This window comes from Nilaparvata lugens, chromosome 6 (genome assembly GCF_014356525.2).
Source record: "Nilaparvata lugens isolate BPH chromosome 6, ASM1435652v1, whole genome shotgun sequence".
Classification (NCBI taxonomy): Eukaryota; Metazoa; Arthropoda; class Insecta; order Hemiptera; family Delphacidae; genus Nilaparvata; species Nilaparvata lugens.
Window position 1 is genome coordinate 7,682,914 of NC_052509.1, and position 14,695 is coordinate 7,697,608.

A 14,695-nucleotide genomic window follows, 5' to 3' on the forward strand; every position below is an offset into this window, starting at 1 on the left:
TGGGAGTAATGATTGACCAACATCTAAGATGGGATACTCATATTCAGTCATTATGTCATAAAGCCAAATATCTAATACAAAAATTTTATAGAATTAGCCTCTTGAAACTACCACAGCTTGCCAAAATGACCTATTTCGCTTACGCTCAATCTGTTCTGCAATACGGGATAAGAGTCTGGGGAGGCGCAGCTGAACGACACATTGGTAAGGTTTTCAACATACAAAAACATATAATAAAAACTGCACTTAACAAGCCGCGGCTCTACCCGACCAGAACACTTTTCGAGGAAAGCAAAATACTATCAATCAAACAGCTCTATTAAAAAACCTAGCATTATACGTGGTGAAAAATAAAAATTTATTTAATATCCGTATACTCCATACCATACACGTCGAGTTTTTAGATCTTCTGACATGACTGAAACAAATCTTAGTGTTTGTAGGATGCAATTTCCTTATAGGTGTGATAAGCTTGTGAATATAATTCCCCAAACCTTGTTTGCAAATTCTCCACCAAATAAACTAAAGATTGAAACCATAAATTGGATCAAAGCATCCACTGACTTCTCTGGTAACATAAGATAGTATTTTTGTGATTTGGATCGTTTCTCACTACTTTCTCCACTATATCAGAGCCCTAAGTTTTTCTAGCCCAATATTATCATTCGAGCTTACCGTACTCTAAAACAGCTTTATGCTTTTCTCATTTGCGTTCCTGTTGTGCTGTCTAGCCTAGCGATGTTAAAAATGTATAACTCCACTTGAAGATTCTTCTACCTGCTTTTCAATTCCATTATTTACTACTTTTTTTGTATGTATTTTTTATCTCCTACTTTTTAATCCTACTTTATTTCATATTATTTTATGCCACTTTGTTTATAAATTTTTTGTAATCTATTTCTTTTTGAAGCTCACGAACGGACGTAAGTCTTGTGAGCTCCACATTCTATTTCTTGTAATAATTTTTGTATGTACATTGTCAATTTGATTTTCTATGTTGTACAAGAGATGAATGAATAAACTTGAAACTTGAACTTGAAACTTGAAACTTAGGTAATCAATCTCATCATTAATAACCGTGTTATTAGGTAATGATTTTCTATAAAATCAAATCATCTTGAAATACAGCTGATATAATTTATAAACATGATCATCATGAATATCGATTTCGATAGAATTGATATATCGATATTGATATCTTTCGAGGTTGCTTTTAATGGGAAAGTACCCAATAAAATTGCTATTAATATTGGTTACTGAGATTTGAGTAACCTAAATTGGATTATCATCGCTAATTAGTCTACACTGAAGCATTGCAAGTATTTTTTAATATAGATCTCTTTGTCAATTCCATAATTTAAATTAAATGCTGTTATTTCTCCCAGAACAATCTTTGTAGATTGATGTGATAGTTCAGTTTTTCCGAAGTTGTTTACAGTTTTATCATTATATAGAGTAAACAAAAACAAATAAACATTTTTGTCCAAGTAATGACTATTGCTATTATCCTTATAGTATTATATTATATCCTTATTAGTACTAAGTTATCACATATCCCTCTAAGTACCAAGATTTCTCTCATATCCCTTCAAGTACAAGGAGTTCTCTCATATCCTTATTAGTACTAAGTTATCACATATCCCTATAAGTACTAAGAGTTCTCTCATATCCTCAGAAGTACCAAGATTTCGCTCATATCCTCATTAGTACCAAGTTATCTCGTATCCCTCTAAGTACTAAAGATTCTCTCATATCCTCATAAGTACCACAATTTCTCTCATATCCTCATAAAGATCTTTCTCTCGAAAACCGTTATATCCTCATAAGCACCAAAAATATTGAATTTTCAAACGAAAAATTTGCGAGAGAGGAGGAGAGCATTTTAATCAACATTTTTTTCTGATCATTTTTCTCTCCTTATAATTTCGATATCATGTTGAATAAGCGATTTCCCAAAAGGGACCATAGATCCAATATCCTCATAAAGTACTGCGCGCTAGACAGAGAGAGAGAGAGAGAGAGAGAGAGAGAGAGAGAGAGTTAAAGAGAGAGTGGGAGAAAGAGAAAGAGAGCGAGTTTGAGTGAGAGTTCAACTTATTATTTGGAATGGATATTGGAGTGGTGGGTGTATGGTGAGAGTGCGGGGTGGGTGAAAGCAGAAGCTGAGAGGCCCTATTAGGGGTATCGAAGGAACAGGGCAGCAGAAATTTATGTGTCCAAGGGGGTGATTTGCAGGCAAAGGAGAGCAGTGGAAGAGGAATGGAAAAGGAGAAGAAGAAGAAGAAGAGAGAGAGAGAGAGAGAAGAAGAACAGCAACAACAACAACAACAACAAGAAAAAGAAGATGATGATGATGAAGAAGAAAACACGTACTCGTATGAGAAAAGAGATATTATAAAATTAATCATATTACTTCATCAGTTCATCAGTTCAGTAGTTCTCCTCTTTTAGCATTAAAAGGAGAACAAGAGAGAAAAGAAAATCAAGAAAAAATGAATGGAGAAGGAGGAGAAGGAAATGAAGTAGAAGAGAAGACAGAGGAGAAGCAGAGAAAGGAGTAGAAGCAAAAGAAGCTGTTGGAAGCAGAAGCAGGAGGACAAGAAGTAGAAGAAAATTAAAAAGCTGTTGATGATAGAAGAAGAAACAGGATGAAGATTGAGAAGAGGTACATGAAGACACAATTGGAACAACAATTGGTACAATTGGAAGACACAAGAAGAACAGAGAATGAAGGTTAAGCATTGAAATGTGAAGTACAAGAAAAAGAAAAAGAAGAAGAAGCAGTAGCAGATAAAAGAAGAAGAAGTATGAGGGAAGTAAGAGAAATAAGAATGGAAAAAAGGAATAATGTAGTGGAAGAAGAAGAATACAAGCAGCAGAATTTAGAAGGAGAAGAAATTAGAGGGAAGAGAGGTTACAGAAGGAGAAAAAGAATATGGGGAAGAGAGAAGTGAGGAAACATGAAGTCGCGGAGAGGGTGAAGGGTGAAAAGGGTAGCAATCGTCCAAAATCCTAGTATATTTATGAAAATAGGGGGTGACTCGTAACTTGTTGGAAAATAGCCTGGTTGGGTTCGGCATGGCATACACAGTCTTGATTTTGCTCTCGACTAAAGCCACTTGCTTCAATAAATTTCAACAAAAGGGGTCACCTAATATTATGTGGTTAACAAACAATGTCAAAATGCTACATCTTGTGTCTACAACAAGTCGATATGAATTCAAATAATGAATCAATGTAGGGTAATGTTCAAATGACAAAAAATTATGCAGCTATACAAATACATCATTCAAATTAAGAATGGGAGAATTGGGTGGATTAAGAAAAATTGAGACAAAAATATATATAGTCTTCATGAGAGAAAAATCCAAATTTGGTCAATATAGAATATAAAAATTATATTTATCAATATAAAATTGAGTTCTAACCTTCTTTAAGCTCAAAATTGTTCCAGCAATAAGATTTTTAACTTAAATATGTGTAACGCTAGTTCTCCTCCATGGTGCACATTTGGTAACGCTAAATGGACTAGCAAATAATGGTAGTCAGACAAACCCTATTTTCTCCTGACCGAAAACTACACAACATTTCAAAGAATTTGGAAAAAATACTGTGTATAGGCATTTGAGACTCATGCGCAATATACTTGTTATGTATCTGCCATACGATAAATACATTTCCGTTTAACTTATCCTATCTTGTGTTTTCTCCCTTTTTTCAAAACGGTTCACTGTCTTTATTGTAAGTAGAATTATTATCAAACTCGTTGGAATATCATACAAACTGTTATTATTTTAATCAGTAGATTACAGTTTTTCGCAATCCATTACCAGCTTTCGTGAATACAGATAGGCCTATAAGTGATTTGGAATTATCTATTTGACAGTATTCGTGTTTTAGTTTGTGACAAGTTAAATTCTAGTTTTATGTACAGTATATTGTTTATGGCACAGTAGGATGGTTTGGTGGGTCAAAACGAATCAAACAGATTATTGTATGAATAATCCAAATAAAATAAGTATCAATCTAAATAAAATATGTATTAAATCTATTGAGATTACTTAATCATTCCATAAAATTCAATATTAAAGAATTATACACATTGAGGATTAACGGATGCATGCATTTCCCAAAAACGAGCTAAAAGTTCATGAAAATCTCAAGTTTTAATGATTATGATTATAAATTGATTGTAATTTGTAAATATGTATTCAATCTATTGAGACTACTTAATCATTCCACAAAATTCAATATTAGAATCTTATGGAAGAGTTAAACGCATTGAGGATTAACGGATGCATGCATTTCATAAAAATAAACTAAACGTTTATGAAAGTCTCAAGTATTTGAATTTCTATGATTATAAATTTATTGTGATTTGTAAATAAGTATTCAATGTATTGAATACTTATTTCACAAAATTAAATATTAGAATCTTATTAAAGAATTATATGCATTGAGGATTAAGCGATCAACGGATGCATGCATTTCACAAAAATGAACTAAAAGTCATGAAAATTCTAAGTATTTGAATTACTATGATTATCGATTGTTATTCCAACTTATATTTAGTACATACCTGTCTTATTACTGGCAGGTGTGGTAACTTGTTCATTTTCAGTCCTGTGAACAGAAATATCCATTATAAAATATGAGAAAAATATCTTGAAATATGACTTTCAATGAAAATTTTCATAGAATTCATAGAATCATGATGTACAGTAGTTTGAAATAGTAATTCTAATCGCGGCTCACACACTAAATTGTGGGTAAAATGGAAGAGGGGCTCTTATTGCCTCAATTTCACCCACATCACTTTTTATATTGAAAAGTGTAAATAAAATATATTTATCTATCTATCTATCTATCTACATTGAGGATAATATTATCTCAAAGTATGATCTTCACGTAAATAAATTATACAAACGAATATCACGAGTCAGAAACATTTTAGTTTACCCCTTCTCCAATTCTATTGGTGAGACAAGGTTACACAAAGTCGACCAATCATGTACGAGCTCTCACAGGTGCCTAGTACTAGTCCACGCCCACAACAGCTCTCATTGACTGAGAACATTGCGTCATCGGATGCACTCCATTTTGTCGAACAAAACCATTTAAATCATTGAGAAATCATACAATTTGAATTTGTAAACAGATTAGTGCAGTACCACTGTCAGTAATTGTTATTGTATCAAAGGAAGAAAATAGTTATTTGTGCAACTAGTGCGCAAAGTGACAGTTTGCTGCACCGAAAGAAACGTTTACGCACGAGCCGTAGACGAGTGCGGAATGATGGTTCTATAATTCCTTTACTTAAACCCTTTCCTTTAAAACTACTGACAAAATTCCACTGTCGTGACAAGCACTTCCACAGAGTTCGACGAGCAAAGCAACAAAACTATACCAACGCGAATCACAAATATTAGGGGCAGAACAAAGCAAAAAACCATGACAAACTCACAATAAATATCTCCAAACACAACAAATAACCGTGACAAACTCACAATAAATATCTGCAAACACAACAAATAACCGTGGAAACTTACAATAAATATCTGCAATCACGAAAAATTTACAAGGAATATCAACAAACCTAATAAAATCACCGTGACAAAATCACAAGAGGGGAAAATGAATATTCGAAACCAAACAAATAACCGTGACAAAATTATCAATGCGAATGTAAAATACGGACAAACCCAACAAATAACCGTTACAATATTCTCAACGCGAATAATAAATACCAACTGTACTAACAAATAATCTGAATAATGAGCAAAGTAACGGAATCAGGGCATCGATAAACTTCAATCCTCAAATAATAATAGTTTTGTTCACGATCAAACTTTGTCTCTTTCTTGCACAATGTACAAGATTATCCATGTCACGATGTCTCTGTCTAGCGCACAATACCACCAGCTGCTATCCTACACTGAATAGCCAATAGCATGACAGAAACAAGGCAACCGTTAGCTCATAAACTTATTTGAATATTATTCCGCATTACTGTACCCGAGGTAGACGATTTCAAATCGGAGGATAAAATCTATCGGGGTTCTACTGTCAATGCCTGTTATGCACGGATGAAGTCCGTTCATAGTACATTTTCTCGATACTCAATATACTTCTCTCTATTTCAGGAACAATTCTCTCTCACCCGCTCTAGCAAGACTGTCTTCCTCCTTTCATCTCTTTTCCTTCTCCGTCTTCTGCTTTTTCTTCTTCTTTTTCCTCCAGTCCTTCTTCAACACTTTCCTATTTTGTTATCTTCTCCATTTTCTCCTCTTATCTCTTTTCTTCTTCTTCTTCTTCTTCTTCTGCTTCTTCTTCTGCTTCTCCTTCTTCTATATCTCTCTCTTGCCTACTGTGTCTAGATCTTCCTCACTCACCCATTCTCTCTTCCTTTTATCCAGTCTTCCTTCATCTTCTTAATTCTATTATACTCTCTGTCTCTATTTTTCTCTCTTGCTCTCTCTATCTTGATCTTTCTCACTCACACATTCATTCTCTCTTCCTTATTTACCCACTCTTCCTCCATATTCGTACTTCTATTATACTTTCTATCTCTACGTTTTCTCTCTTGCTTCCTCTATCTCGATCTCCTTCGCTTACCCTTCTCTCTTCCTTTCTCACTCAGTCTTTCCCCATCTCCTAAACTGTCTCTTCCTTCTATCTCTCTCTACAACTGTCCCATAGTTCCTCTGTCTCGTAAATTACCTTCAAGACATTTTGCAGCTAGAAATAAATCTACTTGAAGTTACAAAAAATTAGATAAAGATACATAAATCGACTATGTTGAAGAACTCTCTCTGTCTATCTGTTTTCAGATATCATTAATATGCCTGTTCTTTCTCTACATCGCTCTTCTTCTCACCTTTATCTCTTTTTCTTTTACCCAGACTCAAATTCACTCAAACTCACTCTCCAACTACCTAAGTTCTCTTCTCCCATTGTTACTCGCTCTCTTTCTTTCTCTCGAAATGTCACATAGTTCATCTGTTTCGTACATTACCTTCAAGAAATAAATCGACTCGAAGTTACAAAAAAATAGATAAAGATACATAAATCAACTATGTTTGAAAAATCTCTCTCACTATCTATTCGTCTCCAGATATTATTAATACGTCTGCTCAATGTTTTCTCTCTCTCTACATCGTTCTCTTCTTCTCACCTTTCTCTCTTTCGTTTACCCAGTCATCCTCCATCTTCCAAACTCACTCTCCATACTTAGATCTCTTCTCTCATAATTACTCTCTCTCCAAATGTCTCATAGTTACCATCTCTCTCACTCTCTCCAGATATCTCAAAGTTACTATCTCTCTCTCCAGATGACTCATAGTTACTCTCTCTCTCTCCCCAAATGTCTCCTAGTTTCTCTGTTTCGTACCGTACATTACCGTCTAGAAATGTTGCAACTAGAAATAAATCGACCCAAGTCACGGTTCAACATGCAGTCCGCTGTCAATAATTCAAATCTTTCATTATTATTTATAGTAGCGTCAAACTCTGCAAGGCATGACTTTGTTCAGATTTGTGATAAAATCTCGAGCAGCATGATATTCTGTGGCTGCAGAACACTCCCATATGAATTCGTAACCAACGTTGCTCGAAACGTGCTCTGCCAATTATTTATTATCTTTATTTGTAGAGAGACAAAAAAAGGAGAGAGTGTTGCAGAAATGCACATTGATATTCTATGATATCTGCTGTTGAGCTCATTGAATTTGACCTTTGAATAACAAAGTAAGTTTATCCTTTACTACGATAAGTTATGTATAGCTCCAAATAGACACCGAGCTATCCTCCTCAACGTGTTCACAGTTTTGGAGCAAAAAATGAAATCAACTCTACAATGTAGTCTTCTTATGATAAATATGAATTGAGTCTATTCTGGGTTAGCCTACATTTTGTGAAGCATTCAAATTCAAGATACTCTCTTTAATATAATCATCACTGATGATATATAAAATATGAAATATTACCATCATGAATAATAATTTCTTATCACCACTGCACATTATCATAGAGAAAAGATATTAACAAAGTATATTCAACAATTTTATTTTAAAATTGAGAATTGAGTTGGCTGAATCGCCAAGTTTGGCAATATTGATTATCCATCATTGTGTAAAATTATTAAAACTAGACAATTATTTATTATACAATTTTTCTGCATTTATATTTTGTTTATCAAATACTGTACTTGGATATATATATAAATATATATATATAAATAATTGTCGAGTTTTAATAATTTTACACAATGATGAATAATTAATATTGCCAAAATTGGCAATATATATATATATATATATTGGCTTATATATATATATATATATATATATATATATATTTATATATATATAAGCGAAATGGCACTCACTGACTGACTGACTGACTGACTCACTTACTCGCAGAACTAAAAATCTACCATACCAAAAACGTTCAAATTGGTAGATCTTTTCAGTTGGCCCTTTAAAGACGCACTAAGAAATCTTTTGGCAATATTTTAACTCTAAGGGTGGTTTTTAAGGGTTTAAAGTTCGTCTTTTAGCATGTATATTCTTCTTATTCCACTTAATTATAATTGAAAAATGTCCATACCATATGTTAATATAGAACTATAATCTAGAGAGAGTACCTATTTGAAACAGTTGTTAACTGGTAACAAAATTAATAATTTTGTCAGGTTGGCATTAAGTTGAGTTGACTTTGTTAGGTTGGCACCAATTTGAGGATTGAAATGCATTTATCGCGGAAAAATTGGTTGGGCACTGATTGAAGTATCAGAGCTATTCCTGGGAATATTATATTACTAGCCGTCAGGCTCGCTTCGCTAGCCATATCTGTTTAGTCTGGACCCCCGACTGGATCGTCCTAACATATGATAAAAATGCTCAAATGAAACATGCAGGCGAGCGAAGCGAGCCTGCTGATCTCATTCTTGGACGATCCAGTCGGGGGTCCAGGGGGCGGAGCCCCCTGGCTAGACGGATATGGCGAGCGAAGAGAGCCTGACGGCTAGTTATTGATAAAATTCAAATTTATTCATTACTAGTACAATATTACAAAAACAATCAAATTGACATGTTCAATGTATAAATACAAAAAATCAAAGTACAAGATAATGTAAAGATATAAAATTCAACATCCATAGATTATCATCCATCAACAGAATTGTCTCATTTGTACTGCTGTTATTAGATTAAAAAATGTATTTCTTACTTTTAGAACTCGTGGCTGGAGCTCAAGGCTTCTTTTTCCTGTCACGCCAAAAACTATTGTATTTTAATGATGATTTTTATTTGTAAAAATATTTCTTGTATTTGGCAATAAATTCATTATTCATTCATAGTCTAGACGACCTGGCAACAGAACAAAGCGAGAGAGAGATAGCGCTATGTTCCAAATTACAAGCTGATTTTTGTTAACTCAAGCCGACTACTGTCGACTACACTGTCGATTATTACTGATGAATCAAAAATTTAATTGATCGGCTACCTTTATTAAAATACAACGAGGACGAAAATGACCACGCTCGGACTATATACATTATAATCATGCTATAGTGAGGTCCACGCTACAATGGCAGTGAAGAAAGAAAGGAGAACAACGTTGCCGAACCTCTGTTTAGTAAATGCCTTCTATAGACAGTAGCTGATACAGGTTTATTGATGTAATATAACCTGTTCATTCTCGTTCAAAATAATCAATTATATTTTATTAAACAATACATTATATTTCTCAATAATTTCATAATGAATTTTCCTAATTAAGATGAAATATTTTGTTAATTAATGATTAATTCTACATTTTTAAAGACGATCTGGCAACAGCGCAAAGCGAGAAAGAGATAGAGCTATCCGCTTCGTTGAATGATAGACATGGATAGCAATACCATTGCTAATTAAACACTGACATTTTATAACGTGGACCTCACTATAGTCATTGTAGAACATACAAACAGATGAACAACGACTTGGCCTTCAGTAAGCAATAAATTATATCACTCAATAATTTCATAATGAATTTTCCTAATTAAGATGGAATATTTTGTTAATTAATTATCAATTCTACATTGTTAAAAGACGATCTGGCAACAGAGCAAAGCGAGAAAGAGATAGCGCTATCCGCTCTGTTGAATGGTAGACATGGACAGCAATACCATTGCTAATCAAACACTTGCCATTATAACGTGGACCTCACTATACGGATTATTATGTTCATATTGTTTCATAATAAGGTTGTGTTACATTATTTCAGCACCCTCTACGTCTATATAGCATCCATATAACGAGATACACTTCAAACTTTCAGAATGGTAGCATTGATGTTATTGACATATCAGCATTATTGAATAAAAAAGACTAAGAAATTGTCAAAAAAAACCACAGATCTATTGATACTTGGAAAGACCGGTTTCGGTTATTACACCATTGTCAATCTCTGATAAACATTTATCGGTTATTACACCATTGTCAATCTCTGATAAACATTTATCGGTTAGTACTTCATTGTCAATCTCTGATGAGTTTATCAGAGATTGGCAATGGTGTAATAACCGAAACCGGTCTTTCCAAGTATCAATAAATCTGTGTTTTTTTGACAATTTCTTAGTATTTTTCATTCAATATGAATAATTACCACAATATCAAGATGGAGATTAAAAAATTCCACATCTGAAACGAAATTCTGATTGGTTGCAGTCAAGAATCAAGTTTGGTGTTAACTTGTAACGTCTAGGCCTACTCTCCATAGAGAAATAGTTGATTATCTTCGCATTCAGGATGAATCTTAATTATTGTATAACTCACTGAATACAAGCTATAAGCTCATCCAATGCTGTTACATTCATTGAAAGTTCATTTGTCTGATATGAGATACAGTAAGAGAGTAGAAACAATGTATTGAATGAAAAAGACTAAGAAATTGCCAAAAACTACAGATTTATTGATACTTAGAAAGACCGGTTTCGGTTATTACACCATTGTTAATCTCTGATAAACTAAAACTAAATACAATAGAATTTACTATCAGATACAGATAAATTCTGCTGCTCTTGTATTTAGTTTTAGTTTATCAGAGATTGACAATCAATCATTGTCAATCTCTGATAAACTAAAACTAAATACAAGAGCAGCAGAATTTACTATCAGATACAGATAAATTCTGCTGCTCTTGTATTTAGTTTTAGTTTATCAGAGATTGATAATGGTGTAATAACCGAAACCGGTCTTTCCAAGTATCAATAAATCTGTGGTTTTTTGACAATTTCTTAGTCTTTTTCATTCAATATGAATAATTACCACAATATCAACTTCTCAACTACACAAAAAAATATCAGCATTAAGAAATACTGACAAATTGAAGTGAATCTAACTGCAGTTCCAAAGTTTCTATTTTCCGATTCCCATACTTCTCGCAAAAGTAAACCCTATTCCCAGCTACAAATGACCGCACCGGCTTTCTTATACAGCATAGAGCACAAGTTTCAATCGCGAACACCCTTCTTATGAACTCGGCGGCTTACTGGTGGAGAGCGTCTGAGTTGATTGATGATTCTGACAGATATTGATGACCATTGCAATGGACTCACCATGCAGTGAGAGACAGAGAATGGATGAAATAGGAGATAATAGATGGAATAAGGGAGGGTGGCCACTGGATCATCTTCTAATGGAATTGATGGAGAGGGGTGGTGGAGGGGTGGAGGAGGAGGATGAGAATGAGAAGGATGATGGGAGGATAGAAGGATGAGTAGGAGGAGGAGGAAGACGTTGAGGAGGAGGAAGAGGAAGCTGAGAAAGATGAGGGGAAAGACGGGATGATGAAGGGAAGGAGGAAGAGGAGGAGCTGGTGGTGAAAGGGGAGCGGTGGAGGAAACCAAGGTGTTGGTAAAAATGATGATGAGGAGAGAGGAGGAGGAGGATGAGAAGGTGGAGGATGAGAAGGTAGAGGATGAGAAGGTGGAGGATGAGAAGGTGGAGGATGAGAAGAAGGATAGGGAGTGGGAGGACGAGGAGAAAGACGAGGCGTAGTAGGGGGTTTGGAGGAGGAGGAGGAGGAAATGGAGAAGAAGGGAAGGAAAAGAAGAAGAAAGAGAAGGAGATGAAGGAGGGCAAGGGGAAGGAGAAGGAAATGATACAGCTGCAAGAGTTCGAAGGAGGAGCAGGATGAGGGCGAAGAAGAGGCAGAAGAGGATGAAGAGGAGGTGGATGAGAAGGAGCTGTAGGAGTATGAGGAGAAGGATGGTGAGTAGGGGGAGAAGAAGGAAGGGGTGGAGGGGTAGGAGGATTTGGAGGAGGATGAGGAGGAAGAGGAGGCGGAGGAGGCGGAGGAGGAGAAGGTGAAGTAGGAGGAGAAGGAGAAGAAATAGAAGGAAAAGAAGGAGAAGAAATAGAAGGAGAAGAACGAGAGGAAGGAGAAGAAGAAGAAAATGAAACAGCTGCAAGAGTTATAAGGAGAAGCAGGATGATGGTGATGGGTTGAACAAGAGGTAGAAGAGAATGGAGAGGAGGAGCTGTAGGAGGAGGAGGAGGAGAACGAGAGGGTGGTTAGCTGCGTTATCTTTTTGGGCACACCGCTAGTTGGTGGTTGTGGAAACATACTGATGATCATGGTAGCAGTGGTAAGAGAGCGAGAGAATTGAATAGGAGGGGAAGTTGGTTTAGAGGAAGTATAGGATGAAGGGACAGAGGAAGGTGGGGATGTGAGATAGATGGATAGGAAAAAGGCTCTCATTCTATACATCTCTATAAACATTACACGTAGTGTGTGATCGTATTCCTCGATCACGTGATAGGGAAGTCAGAGACGAGAAAATAGAGGGAGATCAGAAAATATAGAAAGCTAAGTGGAGAAAAGTGAAGAAGCTGAGAAAAAAATAAAAGACAGAGAATGTGAAGGAAATGAAGAAAGAACAAATGATGAGAAAAGTTAATGAACCAGAGGTGGAACAATAAAGAAAGAATATAGAGAAGGAGAGGAAAATATACAATGACGATACAAAAGGAGGAGAATGATAAAAGAGAAGATAAAAGATACAAGGAGGATACAAGAGGAGGGGAAGGATACAAGAGAAGAGAAAAGATACAAGGAGGATACAAGAAAAGGGGAAGATACAAGAAGTATACAAGAGGTGGGAGAAGGATTCTTGTGTGAAATTCGAGGAAATAATTGGGAAAAGAGTTACAAAAAAGGGCTGCCTGAAAAAAGAGCAGAAAGAAAACAAGAAAAACAGGAAAAGAATAGTTCAACCCGGAAGAAATCATTTGCCGAGAATGAGAGGTAAAACAGCAAGCAGAAGTTTCTCAATCTAATGACTGTGTCAGAAAACACCTTTACACCCTCCTTCTCACTCCCCTTACTACTTCCATATTTCCTTTTCCACTTCAACACCTGTTATAACTCCAATGAACTTCCATCAATAATAATAATAATATCGTGTGACCTGGCTGGCTCAGGTCTGGTGTCAGAGTTTTCAGGTCGCAACTGATCAATTTCAGGGCCACTGACATGACCTAACGACTGCTTTTCAGGCAGCCGGGACCGACGGCTTAACGTGCCCATCCGAAACACGGGAGTGGCCCGAGATAAATATCTTGCCCGGGCCGGGATTTGAACCCGGGCCTCTGAATCATAAAGCCAGCATCTGATCCACTCGACTACGGCCACTCCATGGAAGTTCTCCCATCTTCCTTCACTTCCATCAATCTTTCAAAAACTGAAGAATCACCTTAAGACTTATAGTTGTTAATTTGGCATCAATAAACTTGATTTCAACCACCATCTTTCAAAAATTAACTGAAATCATGGAGAATCACCCCTACATGAGATTTAAAGTTGGTTTGTCAAGTAATATATTGTTTTATCAAGCATGAAAAGTTGAAAAAATCTTATTGGTCAGAAAATCATTCCCTGTTTCATGGAAATATTGAATTGATTTACAATGGTGAGGTCCAAGTTATAATGGGGGTATTTGATTGACATAACATTGATGCTGATATCCTTGTCTATCACCTTCGTATCATATCTTTATCATCTTTCTATAGTGAGGTCCACGTTATAATTACAGTATTTCATTTACATATTATTTGTTTAAATGCTAATGAATTAATAATAATTATTATTATTGTCTCGTTCATATTATTATGTACAATAACAATAGTGTAGAACTTCAACCACAGCTGTTAAGCTACTCAAGTTCTTTTCTTTTTTCTATCATGATACTGTTTTTCCTGATAATTGCATTGTAAAAACATTTGTAAAACATCTTGAGAATAAATTTCAATTTCAATTTCCATTTGTAACATTAGTGTTGCTTTTGTTGTCTATCATTTGACAAAGCAAGAAGCGCTATCCTTTTCTAGCTCCGCAACGTTGCCAGATCGTTTTTCAGGAATGCAATAATATAATTATTTATTAACATAATATTCAACCTCAATTATCGTCGTCGTCTTCTTACAGGGGTAGGCATTAATACCTGTTCCGCCTTCAAACATTCTCCCACCTTTTTCTTGGTCTGCCATACTTCTCCTCCCTTCTGGCTTGTAAGCAATGGCAGCTTTCGGGATTCTTCCGTTCCCATTCTCTCAACGTGTTCTTTCCACTGTTGTCGATTCCCGTCAACTTGTTGAGGTATGGAGATTACATTGAGCTCTCTACGGATATCGATATTATAAAGCCTGTCCTC

The 14,695-nt window shown here is 35.4% G+C and overlaps 1 protein-coding gene across 2 annotated transcripts in view; it reads right to left on the reverse strand.

Moving 5' to 3' along the window:
- Positions 1-14,695, reverse strand: part of LOC111054449 (tyrosine-protein kinase transmembrane receptor Ror) — a 388,262-nt gene that overhangs the window by 54,979 nt on the left and 318,588 nt on the right. For both annotated transcript variants that reach the window (XM_039430062.1, XM_039430061.1), the window contains exon 4: positions 4,580-4,623. In XM_039430062.1, coding sequence (XP_039285996.1) covers positions 4,580-4,623 — 44 coding nt within the window. The remainder of the gene's footprint in view (positions 1-4,579; positions 4,624-14,695) is intronic.